Source organism: Trachymyrmex septentrionalis, unplaced genomic scaffold (assembly GCF_001594115.1).
Source record: "Trachymyrmex septentrionalis isolate Tsep2-gDNA-1 unplaced genomic scaffold, Tsep1.0 scaffold112, whole genome shotgun sequence".
NCBI lineage: Eukaryota > Metazoa > Arthropoda > Insecta > Hymenoptera > Formicidae > Trachymyrmex > Trachymyrmex septentrionalis.
This window is the reverse complement of record NW_017304248.1, coordinates 1,481,522-1,508,545: the sequence shown is the minus strand read 5'-3', so window position 1 is coordinate 1,508,545 and position 27,024 is coordinate 1,481,522. Positions and strand designations below refer to the sequence as shown.

The 27,024-nt window shown below is 35.0% G+C and overlaps 3 protein-coding genes across 3 annotated transcripts; 1 reads left to right on the top strand and 2 right to left on the bottom strand.

Annotated features, from left to right (window-relative positions):
- Positions 1-201: 201 nt before the first annotated feature.
- LOC108752678 (rab3 GTPase-activating protein non-catalytic subunit) lies at positions 202-7,832 on the top strand. The gene is made up of 19 exons (XM_018493706.1): positions 202-341; positions 415-525; positions 711-792; positions 853-970; positions 1,041-1,242; positions 1,316-1,643; positions 3,069-3,500; positions 3,609-3,979; positions 4,068-4,466; positions 4,567-4,767; positions 4,848-5,232; positions 5,321-5,415; positions 5,491-5,739; positions 5,822-5,995; positions 6,114-6,295; positions 6,699-6,920; positions 6,983-7,273; positions 7,452-7,604; positions 7,683-7,832. The coding sequence occupies exons 1-19, from the start codon at positions 257-259 to the stop codon at positions 7,830-7,832; spliced, it is 4,230 nt and encodes a 1,409-aa protein (XP_018349208.1). The 5' UTR covers positions 202-256.
- A 565-nt stretch (positions 7,833-8,397) lies between these two features.
- Positions 8,398-11,559, bottom strand: LOC108751836 (acylphosphatase-2). Its single transcript, XM_018492271.1, has 3 exons — positions 11,118-11,559; positions 10,457-10,583; positions 8,398-9,089 (listed from the first exon to the last, which is right to left on the bottom strand). Exons 1-3 carry the CDS (start codon positions 11,191-11,193, stop codon positions 8,975-8,977), a joined length of 318 nt encoding a protein of 105 aa, XP_018347773.1. The 5' UTR covers positions 11,194-11,559; the 3' UTR covers positions 8,398-8,974.
- A 2,723-nt stretch (positions 11,560-14,282) lies between these two features.
- On the bottom strand, positions 14,283-21,805 carry LOC108751684. Its single transcript, XM_018491993.1, has 4 exons — positions 20,229-21,805; positions 17,772-17,924; positions 14,818-15,168; positions 14,283-14,484 (listed from the first exon to the last, which is right to left on the bottom strand). Exons 1-4 carry the CDS (start codon positions 20,823-20,825, stop codon positions 14,344-14,346), a joined length of 1,242 nt encoding a protein of 413 aa, XP_018347495.1. The 5' UTR covers positions 20,826-21,805; the 3' UTR covers positions 14,283-14,343.
- Between the last annotated feature and the right edge of the window lie 5,219 nt (positions 21,806-27,024).

The window sequence follows — 27,024 nt, the reverse complement described above, 5'->3', positions numbered from 1 at the left end:
CTCTGGTGAAAGATAGATATCGTCTGCACCGTGGTGTTTTCGCCAGCTCTTGAGTGACGTTATAAATATAAGGGATTGTTACGTATATGGTTGAATTAAAGATTGTCGAATAACCATTTGTTTTAAGTACAGTCGTGCTGTATATATTATACTAAAGATTTTATCACTTATATATACTCTGTGGTAGTAAGTTGTAACAATTATATATAAAAATTGAGTGTTACCAAAAGTTATTGTTCTACGTAACCTGAGCGTAATGTCTTGTCAAATTAAAGGAATAGCAAATGTATCGGACGTTGTTAGTGTTAAAAAATTGCTTTATGGCGATGACGTTAGCAAATGTGAGTTTTTCTTCATTGATACGTTAATTTATGTTAGATATACGCGTTCTCGTTTACCGATACGTTTTTTCAGTCGAATATATTCCGAGCGATGAATTGCCTCTGCAAAACTGTATTGTATCGATGTCATCAGTTGGAGATGTACTTACGATGGCTTGGAACACAAAAATGATTATATTTACTTGTATGTACGAATCTGATGTAGTACCGTTTATGTGCACATATGTATAATTTTTTTTGTCGGTAACAAATGTAATCGAAATTTTATTACGAGTTAATGAAGAATCTCGATATATTTACAATCCCAATTTATTTGCGTATAACCTTGTGAGTGCAACGTGAATAAAATCAATTGTTTCGTGTTTATAGCAAGATGGGAATCTCAAGAATTAGACGAGATAAAAAATAAGTTTCGTGTAACGTGGTATGGAGAAGTAACGAATGAAGCAAAGTATGTAATATTTATTAATATTTATATATTGATATGTTTGTAGTAAGGAATTTATTTCAGTGAATGGATAACCTCTGTGATCTGCTTACCTTTGATATCCTTGGGAAAAGCCACTGGTCCAGATTGGACCTGTATAGCTGTAGGCTATAATACAGGCTTTGTTAGATTTTATACCGAAGTAAGAGAGAGTATTAATTTCTTGTATTGTTTTATCTTGTTGATTTCTTGTAATACATTTTGTTTTTTAGACAGGTGCTTTGCTCTTGGAAGAGCAAATTCATAATGAATCGGTTCTAGGGATAAAGTGTCAGTCATTTTGCTTATCCAAACACACTGGGGATGCTGGCTCTAGTGAAGAAGTTTATATTTTATATAACAGTGGAGTTTGCATTTTACAAGGATTTCCATTATTTTCCACTTTACGTGCTTGTAGAAATCATTTGGCTAAAGGTATATCATTGTCCGTTACACATGTATTTCCTCTCGCTTGAAGCTTGAATTTCATAATTCTTTTTTCGTACAGTTCAAGCGAATTGTAATGATTTACCACCAGTTACAAATTTATCGTATAAGAAATGGGCGTTCAAAAATCAGGATATTGCAAACGATTTAGAAGTAATTGGTACAACATCGATAAATAGCTTTGATCATTTAATGACAGCTTCGATTTGCGGTGGATATAATGCAACGTATAGATCTAGTGCGCCGCAACATAATTTAGTTCTTGCGACAGGAAAACGACCGTTTGTAGGATTCCACTATGCACTTGAAGGTGGTAATGCACCAGTCTTGTCAGATGTTGCTATCGCTATGGCTAGCAAACTAGCTAACGCTATTGGTACTGCTGTGCCGTAAGTGCTTTTCTTTTCTTATGTTTGTATAATAATTTCCTCAAGATGGATCCCGAGCAGGGACTCGGACCAGATCGAAACCGAAATTGATAACCGGATTGTAACCGTTTTTTTTGGTCGGACCGAAACCGATAACCGGAACATTGTGCGAGCTAATGGATCGAAACGGTACTCGGACCGAAAATATTTTTCGGTTCGGTTTCAGTCCAGATTTTGGTTTGGATTTTTTAACTTCTTCGATACGCTCGTCGAGTCGATTGTGTTACGCAGAGACTACTCGGGAATCTTGAAGCAATCTTACAGGATGTCCGTGAAATGTTACTTTCTTATTTTCTTTCTCGATTATGGTAATTTACGTAAGATTAATATGTTATTCTGTAGAAACTTATCAACGAGCTGTAAACAGTTGAAACGCTGCGAATTGTTGACGTTGATGTAGAAAAAGAAAGTGCAGCGAAGAAAGGAAAGAAATGATTACACATCTCTCGTTCCAGATTTCTTTTAAGGGAGTCTTTACATTTAAGGAGTAAAAAAATCATTTTTTTTTGCTTTTTTTAGGAGCTTATAATCTTAAAAATATCCTACGTTTTTTGGGAAAAACGAAAGTTATCCAAGATATACAAAATAAAATGACGTGGTATTTGGAGCTGCTTGATTGATTCAAATAGCGCACGCCAACCAATTGCTATAACCGGCACTAGCCATTATTTATATTCAATTTTTCGAGACCATTCTGAAACGTTTTTATCCAATGGATAGAAACTGGGTGGAAATGGAGCAGAATTTCATTCCCTTCTGAGCGTCACTTTCATTTCTAATGGAAAATGGAGAGATACTTGTATTAAAATGTTTTAAAACTTTAAACGCGTTTTTCTCAAAACAAAAAAAAAAGTGTTTTTGAATATGATTATGATTCCAAAAACTTATTAGTCCGACTTCTACTTTTACGATTATACTCGGAGAACGTATCGTTATTGTCTGAACTAGAATTAATAGTGTACGTTAATTTTTTTTATTTTTTTGAAAGATCAAATAAGAGGAAAAAATTAGCAAAATTTGAATCATTTTTGACTGTCGACATTTTGAAAATATGCGTGTGATATTAATTATCCTAGTTCAGGCGAGAATTACAAGTCTACTTGTTAAGAAAAAGCTTCATTTTTTTATTTTCTGACCAACGATATCACTCTTCTACCTTTATCACCGTTTGTCCGTGTCCGCGGTGCAAGCCTAACTTCAGTGCCATTTTATTACTACTTTATAAAAAATAAACATTAAAAGAGAATTTTTTTCACATGTGTGCACTTTCTAGACCTGTATTATTTTTGAAGTATACTTAAATTTTTATTATTTAATTTCATTTCGGTCCGAGTTCCTGGTCCCAAGAATTAATTTACTGAATTGATAAATTGATTTTTTCATCAGATGGTTTCGTGGAAATTCCAAGAATGCAACGTCTGAAGTATCAAAGAGTATTAGCCACGAATCGGTAGAAATGATGACGTGTCGATTTGGTTTAAGTGATATTATGAGAGAGGGTGATTGCATTGTTTGTAGTCCAAACAAAATGTTCTCGGTAATATCGGATGCTATGGGCAGAGTGATTCTGATAAATAATAAAAAGGGTATAGCTTTGAGAATGTGGAAAGGATATCGCGATGCTCAGTGCGGTTGGATCGAAGTTACCGAAGAGAGAGACCGTGCGATACGTAGGAACGTTGATAAATCTGGACGTAAAGCTTTATTGCGCACCGCTTTGTTTTTAGTTATTTACGCACCAAAGAAGGGCGTGATAGATATTTGGAGTATACAGCAAGGTCCAAAAATCACTACTTTTACTGCCAGCAAAAATGGACGGCAAGTTGTATCTATCGCATCTCCTCTCCTCTGCTTTCAATTTCTTCCTTTTCATTCTGTCTTACATGTACGTGTCGTATAAAATCACTCGGCTAATATACTTTGCAGATTACTGTACATTAATTATGGTTTTCTGGGGGCAAACGACAGTGCCATTTTATCCAAGAATAAAGCGCAATACTCCTGTGTATTTATTGATCCACTTGGAGGATTGAAGGAGATTTGTGTTCCATTTCACTTTGCGCTCAATAGTAAAAACGGAAAACGAGCACGCGACATACATCTACTTAGGAAACTGAGAACGTTTCTGAGGGAGGAAGATTTCAATGAGGAGAAATTGATTTCCGTAATTACTAATACTTGTTTGGGTTTAGAAACGAATCAAGTTCGAATACAGACGATAGAAGTTTTAATGAATAGCAAACATATTTTACCAGATGCTTTGTTCGCTGCGACGAATTGTTTTGTAGTAAAACGAGGTACTTGTATGCAGAGTCCACATTGTAAAATGTGCTGCTCGGATACGTAAACAGATTATACGAATTATGTTTTGTTAATACTTTACAGAAGTAGAAGGAAAAGAAGAGGAGGAGGAAGAAGAAGAATTGGAACCTTCCGCTAAGATGCTTCGTCAATTGACAACACAGTTACAACAAATAATTACATTTTATAAACATGTCGAGTCTCAACTCGATGTACAACCTGAGTATGATATTACGACTGATAACGCGATAAGTACTAAAAGTTTATCTTCGATATTATTAACCTCGGAACGAGAAGTAAACCGTGTTATCAAATTGGCTAAAATGCTAAACAGCTTCTTAGATGATAACATTTCGGCAGAAACTAAAGTCAAATTTAAGAATGAAAGAGCGTTCTTTGACTTTCTATCGTGCTTCGAACTGGGCGCATCGAGAATGATTGGATTACGAAAAGATGTTAAGGAGGAGAATATACATGAAATTTGTAAGTTGTAATAGTGTCGTAAATATACTATATAACTGTTATCGGTTGTAGGATTGTATCGTATATTTTTATAAAATGTGATCTTTAACGCATCTTTTAGCACGTTTAATATATCAGGGACTGCTGTATTCTGATGATATGAAAGAGAAATGGCAACGAGCGGCTAAAGACAGTAACATTCAACCATTTATTTTCATGCGATTGGCATTGATATATTGGTCGCGCAAGGAAGAAACTACATTTTCAGAAATTGAATTAAAACACTTTACACAGCTGCTGCGTGTCATTTGTTCCTTAACCGGTAAATTTTGTGTTCATTGTTTTATGCTTAAAAAATATTATAGCGCGTATGGAATTTAATTGACTGAAATCAATCGACAGATGTGGAAGAAATATGTGTTGAATATAACCAAGTTTCCTTATGGTGGAAAAATGTACGCACTATTCTGACAGAATCTACGAAACCTTTCAATGCGTTTACTGCTGCGTTAGCCTGTAGAGCGACTGCTATGACTCTAGAGAAGTACAAAGAGAAATTGCAAAATGAGAAGCGGTTGGGGAATAATGGAAACGAAGAGGAAGATATTAAAAATGGGAATAATGTAACTAAAACAGACGAAATGCAGAATAAATCGAATGATGTTACACCGGATGATGAGACGTACAGTTCAATTAGTGAATGGGAAAATGTCAGTAACGATACTTGTCAATTTGCATTACTGATTGGGAACCTTGAAGATATTGCCGTTTTGAATGCTGTTATTAGGTGCGTTATTATCGCTAATTATTGACAAGTGCATAAATAAGTATTGTAATTTTTGACTACCGTAGTAACAAATTTAATCTAACTCTAGTCGACGAGTTGTATCGGATGAGACAACACGATTCTTTGCTCTACCATTTACGAAAAATGACGCTTGTTTAGCATCGATCCTCTCCGGAGGAAGAGGTACGTTAAAATAAATCTAGTATAATTAATAGTACTCCAGTATATTAGGTATTGATCCTCACCCGGTTGAATCAGGTTCAGTGTCTGAACTGGTTGCGAAATGGCTCAGCACAACGGGTATCGATCCAGCGCGATTAATCGACACGACCGATGTAGAGTTCGATCAGTTACAATTGTCTGTAGATTCGTTACAACGATTCACCGATACGAATGAAGCAACTGCTGTCCAAGTATCTCAACAGGAACGATCGAAACTTGTTTCTTTATCGATAGAGATTGGGGATGAAGCAAAAATTAATACAACTACGGAAGCGTGCATTTTAGGCAAGAGAAAAAGGCATATTTAAAAAAAAATGATATTTCCTAACTTTTGTCGTAATTTAAATCTGTCGTATTTCTGCTGCAGACAGTATGGCCCTGCTCAAACGTCATTTCCCATACAGTTTAACGAGCAGCGTTTTATTGGCCAATTTATGCTGGGAGTTTGCCATGTCGTGGGACAAAGATGTTACTCAACTGGATTCGCTCGCAGCTGCCGTAACTGTTTTACGACAAATACCTATGAAGAATATGAGACATGGTAAACACACTTTTGTATCTTTTTTTTCTCTTTCTTTTTCAGCAAACTGCTCCAAAATGTCAATATCTATGTAAATTTTTACTGCGTATGCGTATATTTTTACTCGTTTATTCGACAGGTGTCTGCTGTCTGTTATGGATGCTTCATATAAAGAAAAGAATGGAAATGGTAGCAAAATTAATGAATAAACTTGGAAAGTTGCCAAAGGAGAGATTATGTATGCAAGACATTGGTTTATCCGACATTCAAGTAACAACGTTTTTACAGCACTGCGTTACTTTCTTGGATATATTTATTGATGTACGTAGAGTACGGAAAAATTCATAAATTATTACGTAACGAATGTACGGTGCAGTGCGGTGGGGAGGGGGGAGGGGGAGGGACAACTTACGCGTAGCGGCGTCGTAAGTTGTAATAATTTTAACTTTAAGGCTCCTGAATTTTCTAGTCACCGCACGAAAAATGATAATTTACGATTACTTACTGACTGTCGGAAAGGATAAGCATAATTTTCGTTCATTTTTACAAATGTTTTCAAGCAATTTCATCATTTTGTTCAAGTTATTCTAATTGTCTTTATTTATAAATGGCACGTAATAAAAGTTTACGTATCATTTCTTGCTTCTAACGTCACGATTCAATATGGCTGTGATAATTACTCCCTTGGAGCCTTAACGTGTAATTAACTTATGTTGCTACGTAGGCTGAGATACTTGAACAAGGAGATAAAGTAGTAATAAAGTCGGAAGAATTATGGGACGGGCACTTCGGTGGGCCACAGCCGTTTGCCACGCTAGCTGTCTCCCAAACTCCAGCTTGGTACGACTTGATTTTGCTACACGTGCAAGTGGCTAATGTTCTATACATGATGGCATATCTCAACTTGAAAATACTGAAACCATTAAATAATTTGTTCGAATCTGTGGTAAGTCTATAACAAGATATGATAATTAATTTGTATTATACATTTGTTCGTTACTCGCTCAGGTACAGCCTTACCTCTTTCAAGACGTAACGGACAAAGCAATTCTCACGTGGTACCGAGATGACAAGAGGGATAATATACGTACAGAATTTTTATGTAGAGTAATTACAGCATCGATGGAATTTATTCATCGCGAGACTACGGACGGTGTGACGGTTAGTTCGACACAGGCTGTCTTGTGGATGAGCAAATGTCAAATGTTAGCATCTATTTGGAAAATTAATAATGATGAATTGAGAATACATCAAGCCTGTCAGCTGTACGTAAATGGCTTCGATCGTTTGGCAGAAGAGGTGAATATATAATAACAAATTCATTTATTATTCGCACTTTTGTACGCACTTTTTTATGCACCATTTACATGCACGCGCGCGAAATACAGATACTTACAATTATGCTACGTATATACTACATAAAACGTCTATTCTCTGATTACATCTATTCATAATATTCATATATATATGCTATTAGGTAACTGTAACGGTAACCGATATTGAACGCCTGGCTGCAAACTTATTGCCTATAGCTGGAAGAAGAATGATGGCGTATCTCTCAAAAACACCTAATCTTTTGGAAGAAATGTCACGATTGAGTCCAGCGCTTACAAGATACTTGGAAAGCCTGGTAAGTGCTGCGATGGAAATCTATTATATTTGTCGAATATTTCCGACTTTGCTAACTGTTCAAGTTTTTTTTTCCCAGAACGTGCCTGAAATAGTCTATACAAATTGTTCGAATATCGACACTGTGGAATTAATTCGACGAATATCAGTGCATTTGCCTAAAACTCACTGTGATTATCACATTATGTTGTTAATGTTAGATGCAACATTTATTTATGAAGACAATTAATTTTGGATTTTGTCGACTATATCCTGTGATATTAGACAGTAGAAAACTGTATGCGTGAAAATAGAAGAATCTTATCAACTGTGTACCAACTTGTATATATTGATACAACGAAACGAAACGAAGACTTGAAATCATTGTCTTCTATCAATGGAAAGACAATAAACGTTTATACGTAATGATATAAAAGGTAGTAGTAAGTTGCAAAATCGTAAAAGTAAACACAAAGTATTACGTACTTTTCAGCGTATATTACAGACAATTTAATTGTAAATGGAATTATGAGCGCAATTTCGATACAGTTCTATAAGCTGCACTCTGCTTCAAGGAGAGCAATTGCGTATCTTTATGTACATATAATATACTTTACGTTGGCATGTTATTATACTATATCACGCAACATTAACACATTCTGTGCCGCGTGACCCGCGCTGGATTTTTCATTCAAGCCACTTGAGGAGAGACTATAAAAAAATGTAAAATAATTTTGTACATCATTTTACGTGATATATATATATATATAATATTATGATATGATGCATTGGGTCTTCTTTATAAGATTTTTGTCATTTTTTTATCCATTATGAAATATATGTTATTCAATATTCATCAAGAAATATAATATAAATGCAAACAAAAATACTAGTGATCCACATGACATAATGGTCAAATCATTTAAAAATAGCGCGATACAGAAAGTGTTAATTAACCTCGTTCGTAATGCACGTATAATATATATCTAGCGCTTTACGTTTATATTGTACGCGCACACACACACGCGCGCGCGCGTGCGTATAAGATTTTAAGAATCTATACACATTGAGTTTATTGTCATTGAATTTAAATTATAAATGTTCTAATTAACATTGTAATTATCGAATGTAACATTTATCTCGGCTATGTATCCTTATAAGTAATCATGTTTTGAAAATTTTTGTAAGAGATGTATATATAATTTGTTAAAAATACATTTAAAAAATATTGTGTTTCGATCGAATCGTAAAGTGTCGAGTAAAATATTTTGCACAATTATCGCATAACTGTTCCAGATGTTACGGAATTTTTGAGCATATCTTATATCACATGCAAATCAAATTAGTGTGCATTAATATTAGAATTTAAACGTTCAATTGTGCAATATATTCTTAGAAACGAATCATGAAACCTTGATATTGCTGCTTTGTAACAGTTTCCCAATTTGTAAATTCGCAGTGATGTATCTCACTACCTGGACTGCCCACTGATGTCAACCACTGTGCCCTGGGAATAAGATTTATTATTTTACACGTTATACTAAAGATATATTGTAAATGCTGTTTTGCTGATAAAGAGCAAAATTATCATTTTTTTTAAGTGTGAAACAGACGTGTGCTTTTGTATGGAGTATAAATACAAGCAGCAGATATAAGGTCTGTAGCTGAACTAGTGCATACATTTGGAACTTAAAATGAAACAGATATATCTATATTTAATGTTTGGCGCAATCAAAAAATAACGTTTGAATACTGCAGTCTTAGTGCAGGAATAAAAAAAAAGATGTACGATTGGCAGACGAAAAATTGAATTATGATTGATTTCAAGTTTAAGAAGGCCATGCAAATGTTTGGTGCGTTGCCAAATTCGTCATTGACATCGTTATTTGTCGTTACCGAACAACGTCGCTGACAAAGTGCGCGTTCTGTATACGAATGCTTGAAACACGCTCAGAAATTATAATTAGCGACTAATCGGATCGAGTGCAAATATTTTTACGCAAAGCTGTCAAAATGAACTCTTAGTAATTTTAACTTTTGGTTGATATATTACAAAGAGAAGAGGAAGAATATGTGAGATAACTGTTACCTTAATGTGACAATTGTCTCTCATTGTTGTCTATGTAGTAAATTCTTTATTAATATCATATTATATACGCTGCAACTTGACTAGCACCGAGTGTAAACATTTTTTGAATAATAATTTTAACGCATAAGCAACTGTAGTTACGTGATTACGATCGAAGAAATGAATCAGCATTTAATTCCTGATTCGATCTGACTCACATTTCGTGAGTTAATTTTTCATCTTAGTGTAATTCGACAAACGTTTTCTCATTTCTTTTTTTTTTTTAAGCTTGGTCATTCTTCTTCCAAGAGAGGAAATGCATTCTATTCTGCTCTCTTGCAGAATCATAACACATATACGCACAGGTATTTGTTATTTAATAAACTTGAGACTCTATTAACTAGCTTCCATTATCTCGGGATTTTTTTAGAAATCTTGAAACTATTATTATCTTGTGTAAGATGGTGTACTTTGTATTTTTCCAACGTCGATACGGCCATACCGATGCATAGATGTGAGATGTGGCAATTGTCGACGAAGGAAAGAGATGATACACGTAGCAGCGTCATTATTTCATTAAATCATTATTAAAGTCAGTTTTCGACATATCGCTTGTTATACGGCAATTGTTAGTCAAGGCCACGTACGATTAAGGAACCGCGCAAACAATATAACGCAAATGTCGTCGTCGTCGTATATATAAGTAACGTAATAAATAAACTGATGGCTCTTTTCTCTAACTACTAAATATATTTTTCACTATTTCAGCTCGATAAAGTGGACAGATTTCATTTCACAAGACTTACATCTGATCGACAAGCGCTCGAGGTCCCTGCATCTTTCCAAGGATCGTGCCAGTTTTACTATTTTTCACCCAACCACAGATTTTCAATTGCAAGCATATATCCCTCACGTATTTTGGAAAATATACACCTGCAATACAATTATTGAAGAATCTTTCATCATAAGATAATTAAATTATCAAGATTGTCTTATGTATACATATATCACTCGTGTATACGTGTATCACGAGTGGAAAGAAAAGAAATAATTGAATGCTACATTTCACGATTTGATCGAATTTGACAAATTGTGATAAAATTGGACCATCGCGTGCGCACGTATTATAGGCAAAAAAAAGTGGAGAGATCGAGAAGCGATCATTTAAAAAGTGTAAACGTACTAAATATATTCACATCTATCTATCCATCTAGCTATCTATATACGTGAAAGATCGAAATCGCGTATTCGTTGTTTTGCAGTATAATTTGCTACAAGGGATATATTAATTAAACAACGATGAGATGATGCACTTGAGTGCAGACTACAAATCTAACTAATTTGAATATCAATTTGTCATGGCAATAAAGTAGTAAGCGAGACTGTATGATGATAGTATTGTATCCTGACGGAGGGGGGGGGGGGGCATTCTAGTGAAAGATAAAGTATTCGACAGTACTTATTCACCCTGCACTTTTCCAAAAACTTCAAACTCAACGGATACTAAAGGTTCCCGGTAGAAGGGATCATCCGCCGCCTGCATCCCGTTCGAGATTGAATGAGACGGTAAAATTCGCGTCGATATTCTAGTGTCGAAAGTAGATAGAATGCGCACAAAGAGCTGATATACACTGCAGCTGGATTAATCCGCGATCACACCAGGTCACAGGTATGTACGTTGAGCAGATTCTGCTCAATCAGACACTCGTTCTCGTTCTAAAGTGAATGCTTCACTTTTTAGCTTCACGGTTCACCTTGCTAATAGCTAACTAATTCTTATTGCGCGCCGCCGCAATAAGTCTCCAAATAGATTTCTCTCTTCACCCCACCACTGACATTGATCCAAACTCGATCGTTCCTTTTGTTGCAGAGACTGATCTATTCTTACATTAATCTCGAGTGGAAAAAATGAACCTATTGCTCTATATTCAATATGCGACTTTGTCGTGTATCTCGCGGAAACAATTATATAAGTACTTTACAAGTATAAATTTAAGAAAGTTGCGTATGTACACTCGTTGTATATATGTAGATATGTATATCATCGAATAATCATAGCGTTACTCGCTTCATCTATATTCTATATTATACATGTTATATACATATCATCAGGGAATGGAAAGTAACAAGTACTATTTAAAAGTAACAAGTTACGCAGTTACTCGTTACTGAATAGACAAAATAATTAATTAGCTATCGTTATTAATTATATCGATTTTTAAAAGTAATTCGTTACCGGCGTTACCAAAAAAAAAAAAGTGCAACTACGTTACCGTAACAGTTACCGAAAAAAAAAGGAACGATTCGAGTTACTTCCATTTCCTGCATATAATAGATAGTAATGGAATAATTGTTACTACAATGTAAGTTGAAACATAAATATAAAACAGCTGAACGCGAATACAGCATAGCATCTGTTCTTTTTCCTCTTCAGGCGAGGGAGTTGTAGATTCATTGTGGAAACATTAAATATAGGCCAGGGGGGCAAGCATTTATCGTCGAACTAAGCACTTCCCATCGTGACTGTCGCCTATTGTCCCGTCATTACATCCCACACACGACTAATTAGTTATTAGTACGCTATGACGTAGTAATTGCCGAGCACAAGAGTAAAAAGTACGGGGTGTACAGGATACGAGGGAAGTTACACATTCTACTTATAACGATCTTGTTCAATCTATCGACGTTGTTATTCAAGGTCTCGCTTGATGCAAAATTCAGTAATACGATATGACTTGATGAAATTATTGCCGATAAGAGCTACATCTAGATCGTCGATCTTTTTCGACGAATTATACTTATATATAGTTTACTAGTAGCGGAGCAAGTAGCGAATTTGGAACAGGATTGCCAGCTCGTCTTAATTTAAAATTACTCGTATTTATTACATATTACGAAGTAATTATAAAGACCTGATGTTAAAAATCGTCATTGACTGAAATAATTTTCTTTTTTTATCGTTGTATATAATATATACTTGTTAAATTACAACATACACTTTATATCATCAAATCGAAATTATAATTAAAATTCCAGCTTGTAAAAAGTGTACGTATATATATATATATTTTCCTGTTTATTTCTATCTTTTTATATTTACTCATTCTCCTTCCAAGAACTAACTAAATACACTTATTTCTTACTTGCGGAGAATATAAATATAACTAATAATTGTAAATCGAATACAGAGAGACTTTGTAATACCAAGTAGATATTATATACAATTACATTCGAAAAAATGAGTAGTGAATGCATATGGGCATTTATTGTTAATATTATATTTATAAGTCCCTCTTTCTTCCTCCACCCTTCTCCGCTCTGTTTCTATTTATCTCTACATAGCATACATTATAATGCACGTATATGTATATATTGTATATAACGCACGCGCGCGTGTGTGTGTGTGTAAATGTATAAATGTAAATTCAGCTTTACGTTAAACATTCGTGCGTATTTTTAAATAAATATATTAATTTCTCTCTTGATACGTACGCGCGCGCGTATGTACGATGTGTAGGTACGCATTAAACTAGATATATAATCAATTACATAAAGTTCGCAGACAAAACACTCAACGGCAGCATTAATTTCTACTTGTAAATTCTTAACTTTCTTTGCTTCAATATGGCACATACATAAATTATCTTATATGTATCGTACATTACTGCAGTTCTATACATTGCAAAACTTGCAACAATGTTCTGTGATCTCTATGGTGGTCATCATATAGACTATCGCAAACATATTGTTTACTTCATATTATTCGTTCACAGCCATACGTCGCTTCTTCCCGACCGTACTTTCTTTTTGCTTCGTATATTATCGAAAATGTTTTTTTTATAATGATCCATGGATTAATCACATGAATCGCACTGAGTTATACCAACTATATATACGAATACACGAGGGTAACGTACTTGATTTTCTATACATATATTAAGTATATATGCTATTCAGCCCCCCTCTCTCTCCCTTGAGAATGGTGCGACTCAATCTTTCGATCCTTCATCGTCATCACTGAAATACACGAATCTCGATACACGTACTCGATACGCGTGAAAAAAATCTCTACAAAAATCTAACGATACTTATTTGTTTTAAATTTGTTATCGTAAATGAAACATATTGATTTTTTATACTGAATGTTTATAATAAAGAAATTCAAGTATGAATATGAGACTCATCCCTGTATAAGTCATATAGAGTAATTACATTATTAATAAATCTGTAGTGCAACCGAGTCCAAACTGAATTTATCATGATCTTGTAAATCTCAATAGTGTAGTTTCGATTAAACAGGATTACTACAATTATCGCACTTTTTTAGGATGTCATAAATTTAAAAATCGACCAAAAGTTGATCGTTTTGTAAAACGATTTTTCGATCCAATGTGCGTTTCATTTCATTTAATTTCGTACACAGTATATTGCATTATTTCTCTCTCTCTCTCTCTCTCTCTCTCTCTCTCTCTCTCTCTCTCTCTCTCTCTCATACATGCGCGCGCGCACGCTCGCACGTACACGCACGACGCACACACCTAGGTTGTATTTCAAAATTTACTGTCAATACTGAAAATGTATATATATATATATGTATTACGTTACGTGCACTATAGATTTTCAGTACCGGCAGTAAATTTTGGAACACAGCCCTAGATACTCTTGACAAAAATTGATTTGTCGTACATAGCTTTTATGCAAGAGAATCTGCATTCACAGGTACAATCGACACCGTGTTCGGTAAGAAAGTTCCGTTTTCACTGTCCTTTTCATTTACATCGGTATGATCTACCAACAACTTCTGCTGTCGCGCTTGCTTCTTCTCGCGTTCGATCTGGAAATGAAAATAACGTTAGACAAAACACTAATATACTTAAATGAAATCACATCAAAGATCTCATTTAACTTTTTTCGTATTTTATTTCATTAATTATAAATAACAAATATCTCTTTTAAATTGCGAGTATATGCGCGCGCGCGTCTCTCTCTCTCTCTCTCTCTCTCGCTCTCTCTCTCTCTCTCTCTCTCTCGCTCTCTCTCTCTCTCTCTCTCTCTCGCTCTCTCTCTCTCTCTCTCTCTCTCGCTCTCTCTCTCTCTCTCTCTCTCTCTGTGTGTGTGTGTGTGTGTGTGTGTGTGTGTGTGTGTGTGTGACAAGATATCAACAAACCTTAAAGAATAAACGAAGATAATGGCATGGAAACACAACGCATTGTCCTTTCTCTTCCTCAGCATCGATGTAAACGCCACGAACTAGGATAGTATTGCTACAATTGAGAAGGACGAGAAAAACGAAGCAGCCAACGTGAGTAATCCAACAGGACAATTCTGGATTGTCTGGCAGCAGCCAGAGATCCAACGCGTTCCATATGCCGCGCCAGACGTTGACAGTCCCCAGAAAGCTCAGAAAAAGAAAAATGTCCGCGACCATCAAGCGAACCAGACCCTGAAGACGCGCGCAGATATACCGCATCAACGGTTGTAGGCAAAACGTCACGACGACTATAAAATACCCGATAGCCTGGAATTCGGTAACGAGATTACAACGTTATTTTTTATTACATATAGATCGACCTAGTCTAATGATACGGGAACTCGTATCATTAGACTATCGAATGATGATGTTTATGTCTCGACAAAGATTACATATCGATATGATAATAAGTCTTGAAAATTGATATTCGACAAATCTCCTTTTCAAATCGTATGTACTTAATTTAAGCGCGCGATCGCGATGCGACAAATGTAACGAATCACGGATAACGTAAAACGTACATTTCATATCGCGTACACCGACAATTGTGCCATGTGCCGCGGCAATCATGCAATTGGCGAATATTCAATTATATAATCGAATACCGGGTGTGTAGTGCCATAGCGCATGTACGTCGTATGCCTGATGCCATTTGCAATTTTAAACGGACTTAAATTAAAAGTTAAAGGAATAAGGTTCTTTACACTTTTCTTCATGTTCACTCGTTTATTATTCGAGACTTGCAACGTCATTTTTTATTTTATTTAACTTTTAATTTTTATCACGTAATGTGTATGTTTGTGTGTGTTTTGCCAATTTAATCCGCGATTAATCTATGTCTAGTGATATGATGGTAAAAGACTTTTTAGAAAAGACAAGGTATTACATTTGTCGTACGACAAAGATTTTAAGTTTATTGATTAACTATAGTATAGAGAGAGATTCGACAATTTCTCTTTCTCGCAGCCAATCAATAAGTTTGAAATAAATATTTTATCATATGACAAAAACGGATGATGATGTAATATTAGCCTTAAGTGCCTGCGGATTATTTCAGATACTGATGATATCAGATAGTGCGTTCAAAATTTTCCTCTTACGGAGTGAAATCGAAATGCTTAAATTGTGTAATCGATATATAATGATATATTTTTAATATGCAATGCGGCTTGTTATCAAATTTGTTATATAGACATTATGTCGAAATATTTATGTTATAGATGTTGTGAGATTTAATTGCAGTGATTATCTATATATTATTGTTATCCTTACTGCTAGAAATTACAATTAGTGATATAAATATAAAGAAAAAAAAAGAAAAGAATAATAGTGATAACTAAATGTAAGAACAAATAAGAAATTAGAGTGATAATGGTAGTATTAAGTCGGTAAACGAGAATTAATAATGGATTGAAACGGATTCAGTTCTTTAGAAATACGCATTCGCGAACGTTAAAGTGAATCCTGTTTTTAATCCGAATGCATTTTTATTCATTTATGTAATTATGTACAATCAACCATCAAGGCAATTCTAAAATGCATACGTTATCGTAAATTAAAAAACATACTTGTAATTATTTATCCTATTTAGTATTTTTCAATTTGCGATGCATTTTAGAACTGCCTGATGATTGTATAATTTTATAAATGATATATACATATATGTATATGTATATACATATATATATATATATATATATATATATATATGTATAATTTTATAAATTAATAACGTATGTATTTCTGAAGAACTCCGCATCCGTTAATTTCACTCCATTCTCGGTTACGGGAACAATGCTCCCCTTGCAGAATACGAAAAAATTGCGATAGCGATAGAAATAACACAAAAATAATCTATCAGAAATCATATATTTTGCAGAATGCACGATTTCTGATAGGTTAACTAAATGCAGCTAATATTCAATGATTCGATATTATATTTTTTCAATTATTACGAGGATGTTGGAGTGATCAATTCATTAATAAATGATCGACATTACTGCAAAGTCATATAAAAATCTCCGAATTGATTGAACGAAATCAGAAATCCTTTTACAGAATTAAAGTTGACGTAAAATTAGGAGGTGGTGCGGTAGACCTGTTGCTTATATTAAATTCGAAAAAAACTTAAAAACATACTTTCTTTCATTTTTAATATAAAGTCTACTGCTCCCACTGCTTACCTTTGCGTTTACTTTAATCGTGTAAGAGGATTTTTGATTCCGTCCAGTCAATTCGTAAATTTTTATACGACCATTTTATGCAGTAATCGATCATTTGGGGTACGTCACTTAATTCGTCCGTTACTTTAAGACCACGCATCTTAAGTAATGTCTTAAGACAAGCTAATAACGGTTCTCTGATTGGTTCATGGTGACTGTACTGGCGGTCTTAAATATTATAAGATCCTTAAAGATTTTTTATCGGTCCATATGAGGTGTTGCGCATGATATAGTGACACTATATCATGCGCAACACCTTGTCTAATTCTACCACGATATAGTGACTCGATACGAGAAGTACATGCAATGTATATGTATTTGACAGGATTCTGAAAGAAAGATAAAAACAAATAAAATATTTGAAATTTTAATCGGTACCTAATATTCTCTTTTTATTTGAAGAAATGAGCACACACGCGCAGATTGGCGTGAAGGCACTAGCGTTATTCTTCATGTGTGCCAAGTAATATAATACGATAGTAATTATACGTATAATACAATAGTTACATGCGTATAGTGCAACTGCAAAATGATAGGTTCAGAGATGATCTTCAGTGAGGAATTAAAGGACGTTGATTGTCGATATATAAAAGGCTTATTATATACACACACATATATATATATTTATATTTATATATATATATTTACCAATGAGCCAAGGGCAGAATACTCGGGGCTTTCTGGAAATAGGTAAATGTCGATCAAAATCCAAACTCCTCTCCAGACGAAGACAACCAACGTACCCACGACACCGACACTAAAGGCGCAATCCAGTAAGTACAACGACCAGTCCCTCGTATTCTACAACCGCACGCAATAGATTGCAATATTAACATTACAAATTGTTAAGTAGTATTGTAATATTAGAATAATAGTAATAGAGTAAAGTCATTGTATGATAAAATAGCAATTATGCACTGCAATTCTGTGATATCCCCCCATCATGATGTATTAATGGTATAATGGTACATAAAATGTCAATACAAAAATAATCTTTATCTTATCTCAAATTATTTTCTTCTTTCGACATACACAATAAATGATATTTTCTGCAGATTTGTGAACAAAAAAGAAGTGATGCGCAAAGTGCATGTAATTATTAAATGTAATTATTAAAATATAAGTTTTCAATCGATTTTCATCGATTAGAAGTGTTATCATCTCACTTCAAAAATGGCAATATTGTGTTATTAACATGTTGAGAGAGAGAGAGAGAGAGAGAGAGAGAGAGAGAGAGAGAGATGTGAAAATATGTAGAGATCAATATGGAGATCAATTTCAGAAGGAAAGAGAGATAGAGAGCGACCTTAAATGTGCATGTCGTATTTCGTGAAATCATTTCTACCACAAAAACGATAATATATACGCTAAGTATTGTGAGGGTAGAGAGAAAATAAATCGAATTGTACAACTACGATTTTCGTATGCATCACGCAATGACAATGACAATGACAATTGTACCGATGTTTCCCGAAGGTATAACTCGTGTGTCTCGTAACATTCTTTTCTTGCAATTTTTTACATTTATGATTACAATTGACAATTATTTTGCAGCGGTAATAAAGGAAAGATGAGACCATAGTCATGTTTTCAATGTGATTACAAACGACAAATAAATTAGCGCACTTGCACACGTTGCGCTAATGCTTAGCACGTATACGTATAGACTATACAGGCGCAATAGTGGTTGACAGTCGGGGGACTTGGCCGGAAACTGCGCTTATATGCACACCGATAACACGTGAGCTTGGACGACGCGTGTAAATGAGGTAACATGCAATTCATGTAATCGTGATTTACAAGTTATCATTTATAATTTATGATCTACGACAAATATCAACATAATAGTAAGCGCACGGTGCACAGTTGAATATACATAACAAACAAGAAAGAAAGAATCCTGATAAATGTAAAGTCGAGAGAGAATTGTCTTAGCGCGCTCATTGTCCAAGTAACGCTGACTTAAATCATGAATCCGGACTATTGGCAGTGCTATTGGCGCCTTTTCGCCATCTTCTTTCATATCCCGCTTTCTTTCTGCGAATTAAAACAGTTTTGTCTATGAAAAAAACTCGAGACAAATTAAGCTGTATATACATGTAAATAGTACTTTTCTCAAGTTCCTATTATCTGTCTTATTTTCTAATTATCCCACAAAATATACGCATAACTCTTGTATTCGTGACTATGAAACCGAATATAATTACAAATCACCAAACAACTCTTGAAATGTGATTTGATCATTGCTGAAATAGTTTGTAAATTTATTTGTTTTTCAAATCAATTTTGATTTCACGTATTTGAGAATGCTACTGACAAATATCATTCACGTAACACACTCTTACATGGTATAAAACTCTTTTATATACATATCTCGAAAACCAATCAAATTACCTTTAATACTACCCATATTCGCTGAGAAGAGAAGAAACAAGAAAATGTTAAGTATTCAATAGCATATACATACATATATTTTTCCTCCAAAATACGTATCTTCGATCCAAGACTCGCCGAAATGTACGTGAAAGGGGTAGATAGCACATGGACAATATTCTGTCATTAATATATCGTTAGTATCCAATATTTCCATCCTAAATTCTCTTATCTTATTACTATTATACTAGACAAATTTTCGATAAATCTGATTTATCAAAATTAATCGATTGCATAAAAGTTCTCCATCGCAAACTATATAAACCCAACTAACTTCCATTCGATATATAAGATGCAATTTCTGTAACTTTAACTCTATTTATGATTAGATAGATGAATCGATCGTTGAAATATCTATACTGCAATTTTTTTTTTTTCAGATTGGACATTCTCTCTCTCTCTCTCTCTCTCTCTCTCTCTCTCTCTCTCTCTCTCTCAACGTAACATTTATTTACAACTGGATTACATGGTTGCGAGTGTAATTTTACACAAGCGCGAGAGTGTGATACGGTATCTTGAAATTTAAATTTCAAAAGGAGAAGAGATTGGAGAAAAATCTTGAATCAATCGTAAGGATAAAATCATCGCCTCGTGATGATTCGGGATTCAAGGGATGCTCCCGGCATTCGAGAGAGCACTCTTCGAAGAAAGAAATTATTGGCAGATACTTACGTTGACGCGAAACATAGTCTGCACTTCAAAGTAACCCGGACACGAGTCGAGAACGAGGGAAAACGGCGGCGCGGATACATTACGAACTGCGCGCATGATGCCGAGCGCGAGGAGACTAACGATAGTTGTGGCAAAGACTGTGCCGGGCATCAGCTCCGTATAAATGTCCAGGGCCTTCCAGGCACCGCGCCAAGCGTTCACGCAGCAAAAGCCAAACACGCCGGTATAGACTCGCGAGCCGAGATAGTAGGATAGCCGATGCTTATCTGGATGCAGAATGTCATTCAAGCCATGTTGCAGGACGCTGAAGGCAAAGAGGCCGGTGAAGCCGATCGTGATCGACGCGAAGCTGCTCAACACCGGCTCCTCCGGGTAGACATAGAAATCACTCAGTTCCCAAGTGCCGCGCCAGTAACCAACCACCGCCGGTGCGGCCACGAGCGCGGAGAAGATCGTATCCAAAATCGTCAAGATGGCATAGTGCAGACGATTTGACGATCTGGTGTCTAGACTTCCAGTCATCCTGGCACCAGCCGCACGCAACTCCACCATCCTTACCCAATCCGGATCGAATTTAGTAGTCACGCCGCTCGTCATTACGTATCGTTCGCATCCTCGAAATTATTTATACTATCGTGTAGTTTGTAGATGAGAGAAAGAAATGAAATTAAAAGGAAAGTCAACTTTGAAAAACGAACGCCAACTCATCTAGATGCTATCACACGTTCGATATTTTGTTCCTAATATATATTCCCGTGTCATAACATTCGATTCAATTTTCGCTTGATGCGGCGATTCTTATTCATTAAGACTAGCTTTCGTCGTCATCGTCGTAGTCATCATCATCGTTGTCATCGTCGTCGTCGCCGTCGTCGTCGTCGCCATCGTCGCCGTCGCCGTCGTCGTCATCGTCGTCGTCGCCGTCGTCGTCGTGACATTGCAAACGAGTCTTCTATCTAGAAAGGACAGTGGCATGCCTTTTTTTGCCGTATTCCTTCATCAGAGTTTGAGTAAACTTTTTTAGCGCTCTGAGAAAACATAAATTCGCTCAACGACTCTCATTGGAGTTTCTTCCAGTGGTGAATTTGCTATTGAAATATGTTTCTCCTCGAATATAAATCCGTTATCACACGATTTGATTCTTGCAGGCACTCGTTGGACAGAGGATAATCGCTTTTTCGAGGATTGGAGAGAGAAAATCTTGGAAAAAATGGAAGATAATATACGAAAGTTATTCGCATCGATATATCCACCTCGAGGGTTGTCTCTCTCTCTCTCTCCCTCTCTCCCTTTCTCTCTCTCTCTCTCTCTCTCTCTCTCTCTCTCATCCGAGCGCTTATAGGCGCTTAGGCGCTTAGGGCCGACGAACTCGATCAAGGAATCGGCGACCGATCGGATCGTACAGCCGACCAGGCCGGTCAGACCAGGCAACGGTCAGGATGACTACTGGCTTATCTTCGGTACAACCGCTATCTTTTATCAAGATCGCTAACCGCTAAACGCGCGGGCCAACACTATCGCATATTACCGCGAACAACGTTGAAGCGTTGTCGCTCACGCGACGGAGTACGGACCACCGGCGTATAGTACGGAGGATAGTACCCGCGGTATGCTCTCCTTTCCTCCCTCGTTCTCTCCTACGCTCCCCCACCTACGATGCATATGCGTTATAATCGCCTCGTTTCATCGTGTATTGCGGTGCTATCACCGATTAGAACGATCGGTGGCAGCCGATGACAGCCACGCGCGTTCCCGCGTGATAATATTCCAAGACTATATTCGGTATAGCGTGATCTTCGAATTGACTGACCGAATCACCGCGTCGCATCCATACACGATCACTTATCTCTTTCTCATCTTCCAATGTGCTCAATTTTTCTCCGTCCATTTTTGATTTTAGATATTCCATTGTAAAAGGGTTGAGAAAGTGTCGTCATTCCTTGAGTATATAGGTATTTCAATGAAGAGAGAAACTTGTTACGCGATATTCTTTTCCTTAATTTCATTGCTACAGTACAAATTGTAGAAAAAACATCCATGTAAACATCCATAATAAGCTTAAAGTAATACACATATGATATGCAAAATGTTTTATTGCTATTAAAAGCGGCTAGAAAAATCTGGAAGAAACAATAAAAATATTTAGACACTCATGACAAAAGTAAAACAAATATTTTTTTAGAAAGAAACATTTGGAATTAAATCGCCAATAGTCAAATGTAATCAACCAATAAAAAAATGCAATGGTTAAATTTCAAGATAATCTTGTTGATTTTAATCCGATAGATAAAAACATTTCAATTACAATAGCATAATTTTTAGTTACCTTGATGTTATTTTTTTCTGAGCAATGTTTCCGGCCTCGTATTCACTTATCCATTGACGTGTATTCATTTAGCCATTGACGCTTTAGCCAAAATCGTCGCTAATCGACGCTTTTTTGTGTATCAATCAAGCTTGGGTTACAACATCTCACCTTCGTGAAACTCTTGATTCGTCCCAGCGAGCTTCGTCAGGGTCACAAGATCCATTACCATGCCGAAAATGTCATACGGAAAATATTAAAAATAATATTAATTCTCGAATGTTTGCTCCATAAACTTATCTGAAATTATTCGTGACCATAACACGTATAATATCGATTTTGAAAAAAAAAACTCAAATTAATTAATCCATATTGAATCCGTATGATTAATTGTCTGACATGATGTAGGTATATTTATATCTAAATATGTATTAAAAAAATAATCAATTGAACTAGCTATAACATTCTAAGATGTATAAAAAGTTTTTAACCCTCGCAATTACCGCATGTATTTTTACTTCCGTCCTTACCACACGGGGGTACAGCACACCCCGTCAATGTCAAGTGTCTCCAATTTTCGATAAAATCCACTGATTAAAGTAAATGTGTTAAAGTAAAATCTTCATTTTGTGAAGGATCTAAATAAGAGCAGAATTGCAACTAAAAAATTGTAAATTACAAAAAATATTTATTGAACAAAAGTCAATTTTTCAAACTATCACGAAAAATGCTTTTTTTCAAAAAATTATTACAATCGTACTTAATATAAAGATAAAAATAAAGAAGCTAAAGAAATGAACTGTTGAAGGTGTATATTTTAATTAAATTAAAAGCATGTGTGTGTCAAAGTATTAATTCTCGTACAAGTACATGCATTTATTTTGAGAAATGAAATTGCATGATTTCTTTTTTATAGAAAAAGCACGATTGCTACCACTTTTTCACACACAACTGACGACGCTAGAAAAAAATATACGTTAACTACTTAATTTTTTTCTTCAAATGCTGCGCAATTTTCAAATATTCTGGATATACCATACTCCCATATATATTAACCGAGGGTTAAAAATAATTCAGTTAAAAAATTGTTATTTATTAAAAATTATATTAAATGCTGTGACATTGATATTTCTTAAAAAATATATGTTATATCGTACGAAAAGCTATTATATATATAAAGTTATGCACACACACATATACACACACACGCACGCACGCACGCACGCACACACATTTAAATTTAAATTAGATATCAATAAGATCAAAGAATAAATAAGTAATCTCAATGAATTAATAGTACAAATGGTAGCTACTTGTTAATAATGAAGCTGAATCTGTATAATATAGTGTTGCTTATGTTTGTTTAAGACATCGTTTAGAAATAACTGTATCAAATTTTAATAATTCTCCCTCTCTCTCTCTCTCTCTCTTTCTCTCTCTCTCTCTCCCTTTCTGCTGATTTATAAATAATATTTGAAAACAGATTACATTTTTCTTTCATTGCTATATTTAACAATGATGCTATACGTAACTCGTCATTGGAAAATCCTGACTCGAGGAGAAACGATCACATCAAATTTCGCAGATAAAATCACTACTCATATCGCAATACAATCAATAAATTATGTCAATTATGATCGAAAAACCTGATAACGTTTTTTACGTAGATAAGTAACGTTAGTTTACGTCCGTATGCAATCGCAGCGCCTGCGTATCTCTATTTTCAATGCATGATAATCGGTAAGAACACGTTTCGTAAACTTCCGGGGAAAACCAACACAATGAAGACAGTCGTGTAATTTTTCTGTTTATAAAGTTGCAAGAGCTCTCGACTGCACTCGGCTGTATGCTCGTTTGTTTGCTTTCTCCTTATCATTTCCACATTTTCAATCGACAAATTTTATGCACATAATATTGGAGAAACGATTCAGAGAAAAGGGGAGAGATCAGGAAGGTCCTTTTTGAGAAACAAAAAACAAAAGTAAGAAAAACGCGCATGTGAAAAATATATATGTATATATGTTTGCGCAATAATTCGTATGCGCGATGATTAAATGAACTATAATTTTATCAGTCTAATACGATATCTACATCAAACCTGACGCAAAAATTCGATAACGCGCTCTGTTGGAAACAACTAAATCTTCATCAGCTTCACTTGAGACGACTCTTGTGATAACGTTTGAAAAAGAATTCTTTTTTACAACTTGCAGAAAACAAACGAGCAATTCTGTTGTTACTTTCATACATTATGTGGGTTATGTATATACGTTTACATCTCGTACTTTACGTACGAGAGAGAGAGACTTCGCTTTTCGAATTAAAACAATTATTGTTTACATAGATGCACTATTATAAGTTATATAGCTACAACATAGCACAATCTTTGCGATACGATGTAAATCAATTAACTTTACGATAGTGCGATCGAGCTCAAATACACATGTTTTTCTGCACGTAAGTCATAAATAAAAATTCGAAAATTTAAGTTAGTACAAGTGTGTACGAGGGTACTCGGGACGTATATACCGCTCTGTGTTCCGTACAATCGTTAAACATCATTTGACAATTGAGTACAGGGTCGGGCGGCTCTTTAGGCAGTAATCAAAGAAGCGATTGTCACGATGCGCGTACGATCGTCAAAGCGGTGGCGTCAGAGACCAAACTATGAAATTGTATAAGAAAATAAGGCCAGGGATTCAAAATGAAAACGGAAATTTCCGACTGACTCCTTGGATCATCATGGCGCATTATAGAGATCGAATTATAGTTCAGAGCACAGCAAAGTCGACTAAAAGATGACTAAATTGTTATAAAGATATATCTTTTAGTGAAGCAGACGTACATCGCATCGTTAGTTATCTTTATAGATAACTTATCTATATGATAACTAAAGAACGACTTCTGAGGATATCTTTTAATCATCCTTAAGACTTGTATGTTTTTATAACATTAGATTAATAACATCAGGTCCCTGATTAATTTTTACATACTAAATGAAATCTGCAATGTTTGCCATGTCGCTGTGTGCAAGAGTCGTATATTACCTTTCATCATAGTCCCTTTTGGGGACTCGCTTTCAAAAAAGATTTTATCAGTTCATTAAAATACTGGTAAAATTTCTCATAATCCTACACCTTTTACTCCATCTTGTGTGGTTTTCAAACACGAGAAATAAATTCCATCGCGTCTATCTGGTGGCGATCTCGCTTACTGCTCGCGAGTGAGTGATGAAAAGCATATATAAAATAAAGAAAAGAGGTATCTTCTTTAGAGTTATCTTTTTATTTTCTTTTCGATAATACGAAATTAAATATCTTTTAGTCGACTTTCCGCATTTTGCCGAAACGACAACCGGCATAGAAAGAAATAGAACAACAAAAAGATGTCTTTTTTAAGTTATCTTTTCGACAAAACTAAAAGACGTCATCTTATAGATTTTTATTATCTTTTCGTCTTACCAAAAAGAATACCTAAAACGATATCTTTTTGCTATACTCGTATTTTAGACTTAGACGTACTGCATTTTTTGGTTTTGGCAAAAAGACAGCTTCAAAAAGATATCTTTGCGTTATCTTTCAATATTTTGTGCTGTCTAGTTTCATGATCAACAAAAGCGCTGAGATTCAAGAAAGCTCGACGACTGTAGAAAACATCATAGGAGATTCACGACACGAATCTACGAGACCCAATATTTCACTCGCGCGTTTATCGACTTTATTATTCGCGGTGATTATGCCGCATCGATTATCTTATATTGCGGAAGACGGAAACAATTAAGTTTGAACAGAGTTTATTCATATGTACAAGAATTTCCGATAATTTAAATTATTTAAATAATTCTAAATAACCACGCACGCACTCACTAATAATTTAATCGTACATTAACATTCAGACTGAAGTGGCGCTTCATATCTAAAGTAATTTTTTTTTGCATTTAACATAACCGGTCTTGTTTTCAATCATGTTGTTTATACACGCTCGCCTACAATGCGTAACGCTCTATACATATTAGTTATTGTGAAGAATGTTGCTAAGGTTACGTTAGTTTAAAGATTTAGGATGCTCACACGGAATGTAAGAGATCCGGGTTCGACTCCCGGCCGAGGCAATATTTTTCGCAATAAGTTTATTACAGTTTTTTAAGATTTAGGAAATTTGGGAGGATTATTAATATTTCAGATTGATTGCGTTGAAAGTCCGACAACCATATCGACACGCAATTATCATTTTTGAAATTAATTCATTTAAATGAGTATATATATATAGTAATTCAACATCGTAACATTTAGACCGGAGTGGCACTTCGTATCTAAAGTAATGTATTTAATCGTACATATATTGGCCTCTTTTTACACACAAGTATATACGTACAAAACGTATTATTTGCATAAATGCGTTTATATAACTGCTATTATCCTTGAAACGTCACAAATCACAAATACGTGTTCGCAGATAAGTATATATATATATATATATATATATATATAT

Bases quoted from the DNA above. Each gene is read 5' to 3' on its own strand.
- LOC108752678 (XM_018493706.1), top strand. From the start codon at position 257: ATGTCTTGTCAAATTAAAGGAATAGCAAATGTATCGGACGTTGTTAGT. The intron at 971-1,040 runs GTAAGAGAGAGT...TTTGTTTTTTAG, and splicing joins TTGTTAGATTTTATACCGAA to ACAGGTGCTTTGCTCTTGGA. The intron at 5,233-5,320 runs GTGCGTTATTAT...ATCTAACTCTAG, and splicing joins GTTTTGAATGCTGTTATTAG to TCGACGAGTTGTATCGGATG.
- LOC108751836 (XM_018492271.1), bottom strand. From the start codon at position 11,193: ATGCAGGCGGCGGATGATCCCTTCTACCGGGAACCTTTAGTATCCGTT. The intron at 10,584-11,117 runs GTGAATAAGTAC...ATTGTATTGCAG, and splicing joins AGTTTTTGGAAAAGTGCAGG to GTGTATATTTTCCAAAATAC. The intron at 9,090-10,456 runs GTAAGTCTTGTG...TCTTATTCCCAG, and splicing joins CGAGCGCTTGTCGATCAGAT to GGCACAGTGGTTGACATCAG.
- LOC108751684 (XM_018491993.1), bottom strand. From the start codon at position 20,825: ATGACGAGCGGCGTGACTACTAAATTCGATCCGGATTGGGTAAGGATG. The intron at 17,925-20,228 runs GTAAGTATCTGC...GTGCGGTTGTAG, and splicing joins AGACTATGTTTCGCGTCAAC to AATACGAGGGACTGGTCGTT. The intron at 15,169-17,771 runs GTAAATATATAT...ACCGAATTCCAG, and splicing joins ATTCTGCCCTTGGCTCATTG to GCTATCGGGTATTTTATAGT.